Here is a 15,948-nt window from a genome sequence, read left to right as displayed (position 1 = left end):
CATTACATACGCGTTTACTTTTATGACGTCAACCTAATATAGCCTAAGTTAGGTTAGCTCTCAAACATAGTATAGCGCAGGATATATCTATATTATTACAAATATAGATAGATATATATATATATACCTATACATATTTATCGAATTTAATCTTATCGCCTCAATCGTCGTAATCTACTTCAATAATCCATTATCAGTGACTCCTATACACTAATTTATTTGGTTGTTAATATTTGTTGACCACAATAGCAATGCGTATTATACTTTATTAGTAGATACGCTGTGTTCACGCGAAAGAAGATTCTCTTCTACTACGTCAAGCCATCTTTTCCTTGGTCTGCCTTGAGGTCTCTTTCCTTCTGGTTTTCATTTTATCACTGCCCTAATGGTTTCTTCTTCTCCTTTTCTCATTATATATCCAAACCACTGTAATCCCTGTCCTTTTATGTAGCTAGTGACTTGTGCTAAGCCCAATTATTCCTATAGTTCCTCATTGAACTTTCTTCTCCACTCATTTGGTATGTATAATAATTGAATATTTTTCAGTTAAAATTATATATATTTAATTATTATTAAAAAAAAATTTATTATTTTATTTTACAATTCAGTGTTATAATTATATCTTTGTTTCTGAGTGGATTAATGGATGAAATTGTTTTACAGCACAATACAACGCAATTGTTATGTATAATACTCAATTTAACGATGTAAAGTATACGAATGTGATACCGTAAACCATGTGTTAAGATTAAGTATCATACTGACGTCAACTACTCTAGGACATAACGTCTAACTTTAAAATATTAACAACATTTTGGTAACCAATATATTTTTAAAAAAAAAACACTAAGGAGCCAATTAAATTGCGCAGCGAGTAACATATGTAGGTCGCACATTGGACCGTTACTTTTATACTTAGATTAATATAGATAATAAATTATTTATTTATTTATTGATAATATATACGCCCTGTCGGACTCAACACAATACATATGAACAAATATAAACTTTTATTAATACAATTGATATAGATTGAACATAGTAATAAATTAATAAAATTTACAATAAGAGTGTATTTAGTGTACAATTTAAATTAGACTAGACTTTTTAACCTGGTTGAGTTATTAAAAAAATCAAAACTTTTTACCGTGTTTGCTGTTGTTAGCATTCTATTGATTGGAGCGTAAAGACTATAATTTTGGCGATGGGTAAAGAGGCAAAAATCTTATGATACACACGTGTTAACACAAGGGACATTTAAAGGTATGAGATTCAATAGTTCGAAGCAGTCGATTTGAGAGTTCAATAATTTATGGAGCCAAAGTACATCATTCAAATGTTTGCATTTAACTAGGACTCAATATCAAATTCTAGTGATAATTGTTCCAGAGATAAGTTTATTTTATTTTTTTTGTATGCAAGTACCCATAGTAACTTATTCTGAATACTCTCTATCTTCCTTATCAAATTGGCTTGGTGAGGGTTCTAGATAACTGATCCATATTCCAATATCCAACGAACCAGAGAAAAATATAAGATTTTTATGCGGTACGGATTTTTAAATTCTGAGCAGTTTCGACGTATAAACCGTATACCTGAAGTGCCTTATTACACATCAAATTTATATGATTATTAAAAGACTGTTCATTTGATAGTAATATACCGTGATCATTTATTTACGTTACTACTGTTAAGTTAGAGCTATCAAATATACAATTAAATTTTAGGTTTAATTTTCGATAAAAAAAATGTATCTGTGAGCATTTTTCAACGTTTACATTAAGTCCGTTAGTTGTGCACCACGAATAAAATCGATTCAAATCAGATTGTAGTTTAATACAATCATCAATTAAATAGATTGGTAAATAAAGTTTTAAGTCGTTTACAAAAATTAAAAGTTAACATGTTTTAAAGATTTTTGTAACGTCAATTATAAATAATAAAAAAATGTAAAGGCATCAATTAGAATCGTAAACAGGATTACAAATTTATTTGATTATGAATAAACCGATTCAAAACATAATTTAAACATATTTACAGTTTCATCCAAGCACGTTGTCTTAGAGCAGTGGTCAACAATAGGTGGCCCACGGGCCAAATCCGGCCCGTAGAAGAAGAAAAATTGGACCGCAAAAAATTTTTTTTTTAATAATGCTAGTTTTCCGCACTTAATATATATTTTATCTATTTTATAATGTATTTGGAGATTATGACAGTGTTCATTGTTCATTGCTATTTACAATAATAGTTACGATAACACAACAATTATTAACTAATATCTGAGTTTTTACTAGACCTAGAAATTTTTTTTTGAATTTTCTGGACCGCTATAGAATTTAATTGCCGACCCCTGCCTTAGAGTCACCGTATGTAATGTTGTGTAGAATGGTGTTTTTTGCCTGTTTTTAACAAATTTCCAGAAATGTTTTAGATTAATTGACAAGGAGAATTGTATTTTTTCTAAATGTTTTTCATAATAAAGTTTAGTTAACAATTAACATTTTTTCCTTGATAAAAAAAATTCATTGTAATGTATGTTGAGACCAGATGATTTAAATAATTTATGAATTTGTTTTTTTTTTTTGTTTTTATTAGGGAGTATAATTCTTTAGAGAACCATCTGGGAAACTTATGATTACATAAAAAAATTTTAGAACCGTTTTTTAATTTTATCTAGTACTATTTTATAGAAGTTATTTAAAGCAATATTTATATTATTTTCTTTATAAACATTAGACCAATCGTAATTAATAAAAATGATATTCATGTCATAATAGTAAGCTTTTCTGTAGTCCAATTACAAAGTGTTCGAACAAGTATGATTTACACAATCAAGTATCGTGTACTTTGTTGTCAGAACCGGGTGATATATATTTAGCGGTACAATACTATTACCGAACGGTAGAATATTAATAAGTGGATTATTTAAAAAAATTAAGTGGAGTTGAGTCCCACTGTTGTTTAAAATATTATTCAATTGATATAAGTTTAGAAATGAAAAACTGTCATTAATTATTTGTGAAAATATGAAATTACGGCCATTACATACCAAACCTATATAGTTCTCGTAAAACTAACGTGAAGTAGATTATAATTACCATAAATAATTGTGAAGTTCATTTATAGAGAGAATTTATTTAATAACCACTCTACGGTTTCAGTATTAGCAGAATAACAGCTGACTGGACTCATAGGTGGAATATAGCAAGTGATTACCCCACTTTAGTAGTACGAATATTGGTTCTACATTATCAGTTGGTAAATTAATAACGGCTGTATCAAAATGTTTATCTACCAAAATAGCTACTCCACCACCTCTCTTACAATTTGCTTGTCTTATCACTTCAGTCAGTACGAATACATTATAAGAATCAAAGTCGAGTTCGACATCTAATATATCTACACTCAACCAGGTTTCTGTAAATATAAAATAATCAAAATCAAATAACGAAATATTACACCTTAAAATATTTATTTTAGTGCATAACTCTCTTACGTTTTTATAGTAACCACATAATGTTTTTCCTTAAAAAACAGTGTACAATAACAGCAACAGCTTAAAGAAAAAAATAGTAAAAATAATAAATAACATTAAAAACCAGATATCAACAGAATGTGAAGTAAGGGTCCGTATTGGTGTATGACATTAATCACCTAATTGGCTCGTAATTAGTATGTAGGACATAAACTAGTACTGTTTTTTTTAAATAATTATAGTTTATTAAGTTAACATATTTTATTAACTTTCCATGCTTTGAGGTCCAGATTAAATGATTCACAGTTGTACATTCCCGAAAGCCTTAAAATAAAATTATAAAAAATTATCCGAAGGTACTAAATAATTTAAAATTGGTCATTTGTATTTATATATTATTAATTTGTAAGTAACAACATTTATAAATTAATTTAATATATATTTCATTAATTTATAGCATAAAAAAATTTTAAAAATATAATCAATTGGTAAATGTTTCATACCCTTTTGGTATGAAAATATTAGATGGTAATTTATCAATCTTTGTCGTTGCACACAATAATTTAGTAAGATCAAGACTCCATAAAACATCAAATTGTTCTAATATGACAAACAAATACAAACACTATCATTATAGGTAGATTCGTAAGTAGTATAAAATTCGTATAACTAATTTTCACATTACGAGTATATACCTGGAGAAAAACTTCCTGGTTGATTTTGTACATCGCAAAAGTAACGATCGCCATATCGAGTACGATAAAATCCATCAGCGATTATGCACCTTGCTGTTTCACCAACCATTCCACCATCAACAAGTGGTTCAAGCAAAGATCCTACTACCAAATCTATATCTTCGACACTTTCATAAGAATCTTGCAATAGCTGAATATCCTGAATATGATCAATCAGTAGTAAACATAAAAAATGCATTAAAATAAATTTATTACACAACATGTTTTAATAACTGAAAATATATTTTTAATTAAAAGTATTTTATAAGGCTGGTTATCAGGGATACATTTGGTTCAGAATGTGAACTGCCATGGGTGACAAATTTTTAGGCGTAAAAAGTTAATAAGGTGATTGAAATTTATTAATCAAAATATTTTTGTATTCATTATAAATTATCAAAACTTTTTAAATTGAAAACATTTTACGATAATAATATGCTATATTAAATGTCACTATTTAATACAGGTATTTATGACGGTATCATACATTTATATTATACCTATCAAAATACTGCAGGAATAATTATTTACAATTTAATTTCATGGTTTAACGATCAATAAATATGATAATTATTTATAAAAAAACATTTTACCATAAAAATTAAATAAAAGGCATCCAGTCTTTACTTTCATCCAGTGACCATGAAATATACAAATGGAGGGGCGTGGACCGTTTGGGCGAATCGACCCAAAATATAGTCCGTTTAGGCGAATAACTATATACCGTTTGGGCGAGGGTTTAGTCAACTAAAACTACCGTTTGGGCGAGAATTATTCAATTAAAAATACTGTTTGAGCGGTATAAAAATGCTTATAATATACACTCAATAATTAATTAAACAAAATTATATAAAATATGAATAATTAATAATAATAAGTCAAAAATCATATAAAGTATAAGGGGTCTACTGCTATATTTGATTCCGTGTACTTGAACTGTTCGATAACTATACATCTTTTACCTCTTTTCGTAGTTAAAATATGTTCGATTTTTAAATCCATTTTAGATAAATGTAAAAAAATAAAAAAACTTACAACTGACTATTATTGTTAAAATTAATTTTTAAATATTTGTACATGAAAGTACTATTCAAGACACTACACATAGCACACTACAGTGTTATTATGTACAACTTGGACAGCGTGTCTGAATCGTAATCTTATTTTCGATAATAGTGATTAATAGCGATTAGCAATATTGCAATAATATCATCAGTACCTATCTGTCACCCGGTTTTTACTTTGCACGCAGGTAAAAATAATTTCACTCGCCCAAATGGTACAAATGATAGTCGCCTAAACGGACTATTATTTTTTTGGTAAAAATTATTACCTTCGCCCAAACGACCACCGCCCAAATGGAGAGGGGTGGTTCTAGGGTACATAATGTTAAAATATGCCACTTCTGATAAATGGGAGCTTTGTTTTCTAATAATACTAACGAATGTGAAAACAATTAACTATACGTTGCAAAATCAATTTTTTTCTCATTTTTTAGATAAAAATTTAAAAATGATGAAATTTTTAAATTTTAATAAAACGTTAGTATAATAGTATATAATATAGGCTAATTATTTTTAAGCTGTGGTCAACATCGAGGGTCAACGGCGCTAGTTAAAAAAAATTACAAGAAATGTCATGTTATTCTTGTAAAACAAACTATATAAAAAACAAAATTATTCGAAAGAATATTGAAAAAAGATTCCACGTACTTAAAAAGTTTAAGAACCACTAGCTCCAGGTATAGATTTTAAAACGTCAAGTACACAATACGCATACGATAAACGTATTATAGATATAATAATAAACAAATACATCTTTATGTTTTTATTTTTTTGAATAAAAATTATTTAATTGTTTAAAAAAATCTTACAGTATTATTTAATACGCCAACTAAATCACTAAATGATGAAATATGTGGAAAACCGCAAATTTCTCTGACTACGATGTATGGTGGTAAACCAATATCTCGGCCTCTTTGAATGTCTATACTACCTAAGTCTTGGTCAGCAACAGCATTTATCCAATTATGAAACATACGATTTGTGATCTGACATATAATTAAATAATTTATGTTAATTATGCAAATAAAAATATTTCAGAATTTTATTACAAAATGAAATTACCAATAAGTTATACGATGCTATTGGACAACGACCAGGCAATTGTGACATACCTCTTAACAACTCTTCAAGCTTAGATTTACCAACTAATGGATCAGGAATTCCCATGTATTCATTAAGTTTGAATTGCTCTACGATATTATTGTTATCATCTAAAAAACTTAATTGGTTGTATAATTAATATAGAAAGATATCAATTAAATAAATACATTAACAAATTACAAATATATCATAGGTACAACATTGTGTGTAACTCGAAAAGAACCTCCTGAAAATTCAACAGCCAATTGAGGCATAATTGATGGATCATACATAGTCTTTATATCTTTAGAAAGAGACAATCCAACACTCTCGCAATACTCTTTACCTATAAACATAACTTATATTATTTAATGTTTTCATATTAAATTTTAATTAATACACATTTCATATTTTTTAATTTATGAGTAATGTACATCTTATAATTTTTACTAATTTAATTTAAATGTATAGGTATACAAAATAATATTTACAGAAAATAATTTACATCTAAAATAGGTGACTGTTATGTACCTACCAAGTAAGATTGGCAAGTAATCACGATAAACTATAATCTCTTCAAGTGCTATTATGAACCTTCGAGATTCTTGGTACAAAATTTCATCTGACCAATCTGGATTTAATTTATGTAACAAATCTGCTACTAAATTATGAAACCTAAGAAACGTCTCTTCGTATAATATAAGACCAAAGTGTTGATTATTTCTAGGATCGCCTAAAAACAAAATTTTAAAATATCATAATGATTTCTATTTTTGTGATATTTTTAATTTGTACAGTACCTCGATCGAAACAATAAGTCACATTATTTCGACCACTACAAAATTTTGATCCATTTCTTGCTACTTGAACGCCAAATTCTTGTCCATCAATCTCCTGAGTTTTTAATTTTCCAAATTTATTAGATCGAAGAGATGCTGCTTTGGCTGCGGTCGGTCCATACAATTGAGATGCGTCTACAAATGCGGTTTGTTGATTTACCTGAGAAATTGTATGACTTGATAGCTTTTTAGAAATATTAGCGTTTATAATTTTTACATGATATAGAAGATTTTAATTTAATGAGTAAATAATAATAATATGTATTACACTGATATTCAAGTCTGAGTAAGTTAATAAATCTGTTTAAATCACTAAGTTTATATAGGAAAAATGTAATTAAGTAAAGTTAAAAGCCTAAACTCTATATTTTTATAAATTCGTTAAGTCAGAAATTAACGAAATTTAAATTAATAAAATTAAAATTCAACTTTCAAATAAATAATAATGTAAATAATCTGTTTAAAAGTCTCCCCATAAAATAAGTGAACGTTTACACGAGTGAATAATTTAAAATGTCTATAAATAACTCAAAAATTTTTCAACATTTCTGGAAAATGATGACATACCTATATATAATATTATTAAATGTTATTATAAACATTTGGTTTAAATTTCAAGAGTCTACAGTAATTATTTTTTAAATTATAACAAAATAAAGTCGATTTTGTAAAAAAATAAGTTTGTGTAAAAATTCCTATTTTCTCAAATTTTTTTTTTTTTATTTTGTTTTGTTTTGCCCATTACTTGGAAAATTACTCGGAATATCTAATTTTTACTACTTAAAATACCAATTAGATTTATTGTCCTGCCAAAAACAAATACTAAAGTTTAAAGATAAAACATTTTTACAGCTCGAAAATTAATGATAGACACAAAAACGATTTAAAAAAAACATATAGTTGTAAAATCAATACATTGATCGCATAACACAGAATCTAAAAAAAATAAAGTTTTACAGATTATAAAGGCAGTTTTTTTCTATTAATCTTTAATAAATATTATGTAAATGAAACATTTTTCATGATTTTAAAAATTTACCTATATTTTCTTATTAATTATTTATTGCTATATTATATTTTACTTTAATGTATAAAGAAATATAAAGGTAATTACTAATTAGATGTGATAATATGAGAATACAAATGAATAAAAAGGTTATATTATAATTACAAATTTTTATTAATTTTCATTGAATTCAATCGCATCTTTTTCCGTATCGTCATATTTTTGTCGTTATATTCGATAAGTTTATAATTTGTCCTGCAATACTTAATTCAGATAAGGTTCTCGCCAACAACTTGCATACGTTAATTTTCTTAAGTATAAACAAATGAAACTTTAATTTTTATTTAATAACAATAAATAGTACTCATACATTTGTATATAATATACTCGTACTATCACATATAATTAGTAATTACATATATTTATTTAAATATTTAAGTTTTAAAACAATTTAGTACGAAGGTCATGAAATTAAAAATTTACCCCTGCGTATTTTACGTATTAATAAATAATATATAGTTTTTGTTTTTGTTTTTATAGAATAGCAGTAAATAATTAATAAGAAAATATAGTTTAATTTTTATTATTAGCCTGACTTAAAATAGGCATTTAACTAAATGTTTAGACGGATAGTAAAATGACATAAAAATTAAATTTTTAATTATTTTCCTAAGTATTGAGTAAAATGCCAAATTTGACTATATATTATGCTTAAGATGGCTACAATATATAAATACAACCTAGTGTTAAAAAAAAAAACATCAGTCTTTGATAAATTCAAATTTTGAAATTATCAATCTATTTCAATGTTTGAAAATGTTTAATCTTTTAGAACCCATTTTTACATACTATAACCTAACTTTGAGAGCAACTAGTACTAGGCTCTTATCGTTTACAATAAAAGGTAAGCTTCGTTAGAACTTAAGAAGTAATATTTTACGATATGAACAATAATATAAATCAGAACTCACGGGTATTTGAGGAGTTATTGGACAGTTAAAATCAAAAGCAGCAGTCATCGCTCGCTTAAATGGAAGACATGTCTTGTTGATTTTAGAATACGACGTGTCTTGTTTGTCTATCTGAATCACCGCTTGGCAAAAAAGCGGAATATTGTCCTGATTCTGAACTGTACAACAATCCGCAGGGAGTGCTAAAAAAAAGTATTATTATTATTTTTATAAATATATTATTTTTAAATTAAATAAAATCTAAACTTAACTTACTTGAACGAAATACCTACCAAAAAGTCTCCTCGTTCTATTCAATTAAGTAACTTATAATTTTATTAATATTAAGAATGTAATCTAGATCAGTGTTTCTCAACCTGGGGGTCGCGACCCCCTTAGAGGTCGCCAACTTATATATATATATATATAAGTATACTTATACTTATATATACTTATACTTTAGGGTCGCTAACGTATGATTTAAAATTTAAATACAAACATTTTAAAGTTCAAACAATAAAATAAATTAATGAAAAAATAAAATCAATAAATATAAAACACTTTATCGTGTACACTACCTATTATCATAGTAATTAATAATAATCTATGCGAGTATGCAAAAAAATATAATATATATAGGGGGTCGTTAAAAAATTGAAATTCAAAAAGGGGGTCGCCAGAGTAAAAAGATTGAGAAACCCTGCGATATAACATCATAAACATGGATCGCAGAAACGTGCGTGTGTATCGGACGAACACCGCCGTGGGAGTGCATTTTTCAATATAAAAAAAATTTCTGATAAATCTAATATTCTTTAAAAAACAGTAGTAATAATAATAATCATAATCATGAAATAAATATTTTTTTAAGATAATGGTATGAGCTTTTATATTTTAAATATTACTATGATATATTATTACCTAATTACTTAACATCATAAAATGAATTGTTTATTTACATTAGGATAAAATGAATGAAATAAAGAAATGCGCAGTGCGCAGTTCTTGTTTACCGATACCGAATAATACATTTGATTATATTTTATTTTCTATTTTTCCCTGAACCTATTCAAATTAATTTGAATTAATTGTAATATACCAATTAATTATACCATATTAATATTTATATGTTGAAATAACAGTGCACCTTTATTTAGCTTAAATTTGAAAATATTTTAGATTCAGAACGGAGTGATGAATGTATTGATTTTACAATGATATGTGTTTTTTTTTTTTTGTGTGTGTCTGTGTACAGCATATGTAGTTGAAAAAATGCTTCAATTTCAAACTTCGGAGGTGGTTTCCGATGGCAAAGTGAATATCCTTGGTGCATTATAGAGGTAAAAAGTAAACATTTTTCAACAGTTTTCAAAAAAATCGAGAAAAACAAAAAAAAAATGACGAAAAAACGGGAATTTTTACGCAAAACTAGTTTTCAATCAAATCGATATTTTTTTATATGGTTGTAATTCAAAAACTAATCACTGTAAATACTTGAAATTTTCACAATATATTTATATTAATGTCATCTATATACAGTTTAATTTTCAAAAAATTTTGACTTTTTTTGAGTTATTTATAGACAACTGAAGTTTTCAAATTTTTTTTAAAATTTTTTTTTGAAGTTTCGTTAAAATTTTTTTGTCCCAATAAAAATATTTGAAAATTTAATACAAAGTTTCTCATAATTTATTCTTATAGTGATCAAAAAATTTTAAGAATATATAGGCACAATTTTTTTTTATTAGCATTTGAAGTTCAAATATTGACAAAAATTCGTCAAAACCATGAATATTTGCAAACTATTTTGTAAGTATAATTCATAAAAATGTTTGTATAAGTAGCTAAGAGTTGAACATTTAATACAAGATTTTCTATAAATTTAGCTTACAATAATTATAAAAGAATTAAATTTTGGTGTATTAAGTGATTAAAACATAAACCACAGAAGTTTAAAAATTTTAAATTTTCACATTGATTGTACCACAGATTATAATATATTTATATGTATATAATAATCCTACAGTAAAATAATAAAATGTATATACCTATATATTGTATTTTACGAGATGATTATTGTGGTTACGAAATATTTTCATAGATATTCTCTAATATCTATGAATGTTTTACTACAGGCGGAGTTTGGGGGGATATTTTCCTTTTAGCATTACTAGCGCTGTTACCCTAGACTGATAAATCATCTCCGTTCAGAATCGTTTTTTTATTTTTCTTCCACCCTTAAAATGTTATTTATATTCACCCATGAGTTTATGTAGAATATTATTTATTACATACTTTTTTAAATCAAAACAATCGTTTTTCATTATTTACGCATTTTTTATTTTTTTTTTTTTTTTTTTTTGGCATAGGAATAACCCTCGTATTGAAACAGTATTTAATTTTTATAGTATTTTACCCGAAAAATTGGCTGACATTAAAGTAATGTCATGTGTAACGTACTGGCCGATTTGATTTATATGATAATTTCTATGGTCTGGAATATCAAATTCAGGGGTTCTTGGCTTGAACAATGCTAACTGCAATCGACGAGCTCCAGGCAGTTCCTTACCATCTCTAAATTGTAATCGAATCGAATAGTTACCTGTTAACGTAATTTTAATGTATTAATGTTGTCAACAGTAAATAAAAGTGTATATTATTAATTGTTGATTTATCAATAGAATAACTTGGTGCTTTTACTGACTTAATCAATAAAAAAAATGTGAGACAGTCGGTTTATAACACGCATATAATTAAATTGTTTACTCAATAAAAACTAATGAGCACCTAACGAGCATATATGTATAACTGTATATAAGTAATAAAATACTACGGTAATAAATTATAATACAATATGTTAAACATTTATTGAAATTTCGAATAACTCTTCCCAACAATAATAAAACCAAATCAATAAACTAAGTATATTAGTATACTTAATCTATGATATTATGCACTGTTTATTAATTATTATACCTAACAAATGGCATATCATAAAGAACTGTAGAATTCATCAACAACATAACCAAATTGAATGTACTTGTATTTAATACCTTTTTTGATATCATCAGGTTATTTATCAATTAAGCACAAATAAAAAAAAGTTAATATGTTAATTTTTAAATGATAAAAATATTAAACACTTACCATCCGCGTAATAAGCAGGACCCAGTCTAATATAGGGAGTAATAGCTGCACCCCATAATGGGTGTTGTAAGTTATTACACGAACCATCAATGGATCTATATTTAGAATTACAATCACAAGTCACCAAAGGTGCGCAGGTGTTATAGAACTTGTCACATAATACCATGTTTTTAATTAAATTTACTTCGCAGTAAGTTTCAGTCTAAAAATTAAAAAGTTTATTATGTGGATAGTGTAACAATTTATATTGAAAAACATTTTTGGATCATTAGTATTATAATTATGAAAATACAGAAGACAGCTTATTAATATATATCAATTAAATAAAAATATACTTATTACTCATCAATAGAACTCGGCTATCAAATACTTTGTGTATTTTTTAGTGCAATGAAATTATTCCAAAATATCCATTCAATTCATAAAGTCAAGTTTTTAAATTTGCATAGATACTTATTTTATTTATAGGTAACTGTGCATTTTACATTTTTAGATTACATAATACAATGAGTATTTCTTGATCTAGTTACATATTTACAGTATAATTTAAAATATATATATTTTCTATTTATAAAATCATAAAAATATATTGTCGGATCGTAAATAGATGGAGGTATTTTAAATTTTAAAATATTATGATCATTCAATGTAATACTTATTTATCATATTTACCCATGTAAAATTATAGTTACATAACATTAATTTTATATTTATACCGACCGTTTACAAAACTTTTTTGATTTATTTTATTTTGAAAAGTTAAAGGTTATTTGAAAATTTTATAATTTTTTTAATTCTAAACAATTATAATGTGACTGACATAAAAATAAAAATAAAAACTCGCACATTATCAATGCATTTGTTGCTTCACTCAAAATCTAATTCTTATATTTTATAGTCACTTAAACACTATAATATAGTGTATATAAATTAATTTTCTAAACGCTATAATAATTGGTTTTAAATATATTAAATAAATGTATGACTTACCTGAATCTTTAATAATACAACCAAAAATACTAAAATAATCGATTTATTTTTAGATAGCATCTTTCTCCAAATTTACTGTGAAAAATAACAAAAGGAAATTTTAAATTATTGTATTCAATTTGCAAACTTGAAAAATTTTTCTATTTATTATTTTATATCTAAATAGTGTATATTTACTTAAAGTTATGTTTCTAAGTTCTACTCTATCAGATGATATATAACTGGTAAGCAGTTAAAACTTAAAATAAATTATGTATTTAATTGGTAATTTTCTTAAATTTAAATACAAACCATTCGAAAACTGCTAAAATATTGTTATAGGTAAATAAATATATCATAAATATTATCAAATAGTTTTAATTTTTTTTTTTATAAGATAAAAAAATAATTTTCGCATAACATAATTTAAAATTATATGAATTTTTTTTATAATTGTTATTATTATTATTAAAATATATATATATTATATATATTTATTAGTTACTAATATAAACTATAATGGCTCACCGTTAAATATTATTATATAAACTAAAGATAATTAAGATTAAAATATAAGATTATGAATGTAATGTAATTAGCTTTCATAATAAAATTAAACAATAACAATATTATTAAGAAAATGTACATATAATAACTATAAATAACCTTTACTTAATTATAAGTAGTTTATAAGATGCTAGATGTAGAGATGCTTAATAATAGCTGTTAATAATTCAAAAATAAAAGAAGTAAAAAATGTTTGATGTTTGAAGAAAAATGGGAATGGTTTTGGTTAAAGGAAGTAGCCTGGACATAAAATGGTTTATCAGGATTGAAATTTAAAGTGGATTAAAAAAAGTTATCTTTGGTTTTGGAAGCAAGAATGACACATTCTCGTCGAGTTTGACTATTGAAAAATTTAAGTTTTTTATAAATTGAATAGCCTTTATAATTGACTGAGTGACTACCATAGCATAATGTACATCTGACAAGAGAGTCTGATAAATATTGCATACGTCAGATCTGTATTCTACCCACATCTGGTACATCATGGATCGTTATTGCAGTAACTTTGAGTTTTGACAGGTAGCGATGGCATTGAGGTGAGCTTTTGAGTAAAATATGTTTTCGGTAACTATTATAATGTGTAGAAGAAGTTAAATTTTGTATGGGTAAGTCCCAGTTGTTGATGGCTTTTTTTAGGTCAACAAAAAAAGAGAAGAAAATGTGATTTATCGTAAAATCGCTTAATACTATTAACGTGGGTTACCTGATATTATAACTTCGAAAGAGCGGTAATAATATCTATACTTGAATTAGAAGGGTGAAGACTACGAATCACCATTCGTAATGAACGTTTAACATATTGCTGATAAGAATGAAAACTGTAACTGTCAACTGATCAGGTGTGAAGGTGTGGTTTTATAAATAAATTCTATAGAGTTAATAACTTAATAACTGACATCAAGTATGAAGTAAAACTGGAAAAATTACTCACGCCTTTGATTTAACTTAGACATGGTTTTGAAAAAAATTGTATAAGTATGAGTTTAGGTCTTGGTTGGAAGTATGCTTTCATCTAAGTCATCTTGTATAACGAAAACTGAAAACCGATTTGGACTAACGAATATTTTTTTTTATTTTTTTTTTGTTTTTTGTCCTTTACGTTGAGTGATAGTGAAGACGACAATAGATTTCTTATGCGTAAAGTTGAATTTTTATTTTTAAATCACGGGTGGATCCATAAATTTTCCATGGGAGGACGACATAAACAGCAAAAAATTCACCAGTTAAAAAAATCAAAAAGCTTGGCCCAATAACCTCTTTTATTTACGGGGCGCCCCCTTTACCTCCCTCTGAATCCACCCTTGCCTAACAACAGATATAATTTTGCACGAAAAACTAATCACGGAACGAGCGTAATGACCTTTATTATGCAGTTGCGATAACACTGATTTGAATATTAATAACATAGATTGTCTTAAACAAATACCGGTAAACATGAATTGCGTCCTGTATTATGTAAATGAACCTTAAATATTTATATTTATTGGCTAAATTATTAAAACATGTACATAATCTTTAATTAAATTATGATATTTAAATCATGATATTATGTTTTTAATTGATCTATATTTATTATGAAGATATCACTTTAAGAACCACTTTTAATAATTAACTGTAGAATGAAAAGACAACACGAAGTACGTCCGGAACGCGTGTACGCCCTTTGCTCCACAAATAGAATTCTAGACCAATGATAAGTTAGTAAATTGATAAAAATACCAAATAAAACAACTTCATAATTAACTAAATAAATGATATACATACAACGTAGATACTTACTATTAAAGTATTTATAGATTTAATGTTTATCAATATAAAATATATTAACAATAAATTTTTACCTAATAAAATTTAACACATTTATATTTTTACAATTAAAGTATATCTTTTCATAAGTATTTATTTAGCTCTAATACACAAGCAGTTGTAAAAACAAATAAAACTTACGAACAAAAATCACTATATAATTATTTAAAAAATCTCGCTCAAAATAAATAATTAAGTATCCAAGTATACTTTTTAATTATTAAATTTAAGTACATTCATTATCTAATACTAACTATTTAATACTATATAAATAAAATATTATTTAACTGTAATAAATTTAAATTATTTGA

The 15,948-nt window shown here is 25.8% G+C and overlaps 1 protein-coding gene across 1 annotated transcript; it reads right to left on the bottom strand.

The window, feature by feature from the left end:
* Positions 1 to 2,526: 2,526 nt before the first annotated feature.
* LOC112597215 (peroxidase-like) lies at positions 2,527 to 15,634 on the bottom strand. The gene is made up of 13 exons (XM_025343168.1): positions 15,611 to 15,634; positions 13,286 to 13,360; positions 12,296 to 12,497; positions 11,565 to 11,750; positions 9,170 to 9,351; positions 7,154 to 7,352; positions 6,889 to 7,086; positions 6,555 to 6,699; positions 6,336 to 6,492; positions 6,083 to 6,259; positions 4,171 to 4,369; positions 3,979 to 4,075; positions 2,527 to 3,799 (listed from the first exon to the last, which is right to left on the bottom strand). Exons 2-13 carry the CDS (start codon positions 13,343 to 13,345, stop codon positions 3,727 to 3,729), a joined length of 1,875 nt encoding a protein of 624 aa, XP_025198953.1. The 5' UTR covers positions 13,346 to 13,360; positions 15,611 to 15,634; the 3' UTR covers positions 2,527 to 3,726.
* Between the last annotated feature and the right edge of the window lie 314 nt (positions 15,635 to 15,948).

Source organism: Melanaphis sacchari, unplaced genomic scaffold (genome assembly GCF_002803265.2).
Source record: "Melanaphis sacchari strain LSU unplaced genomic scaffold, SCAv2.0 Contig395_pilon_pilon, whole genome shotgun sequence".
NCBI lineage: Eukaryota > Metazoa > Arthropoda > Insecta > Hemiptera > Aphididae > Melanaphis > Melanaphis sacchari.
The sequence above is the reverse complement of the archived record's forward strand: the minus strand, read 5'-3'. Positions and strand labels throughout refer to the sequence as shown.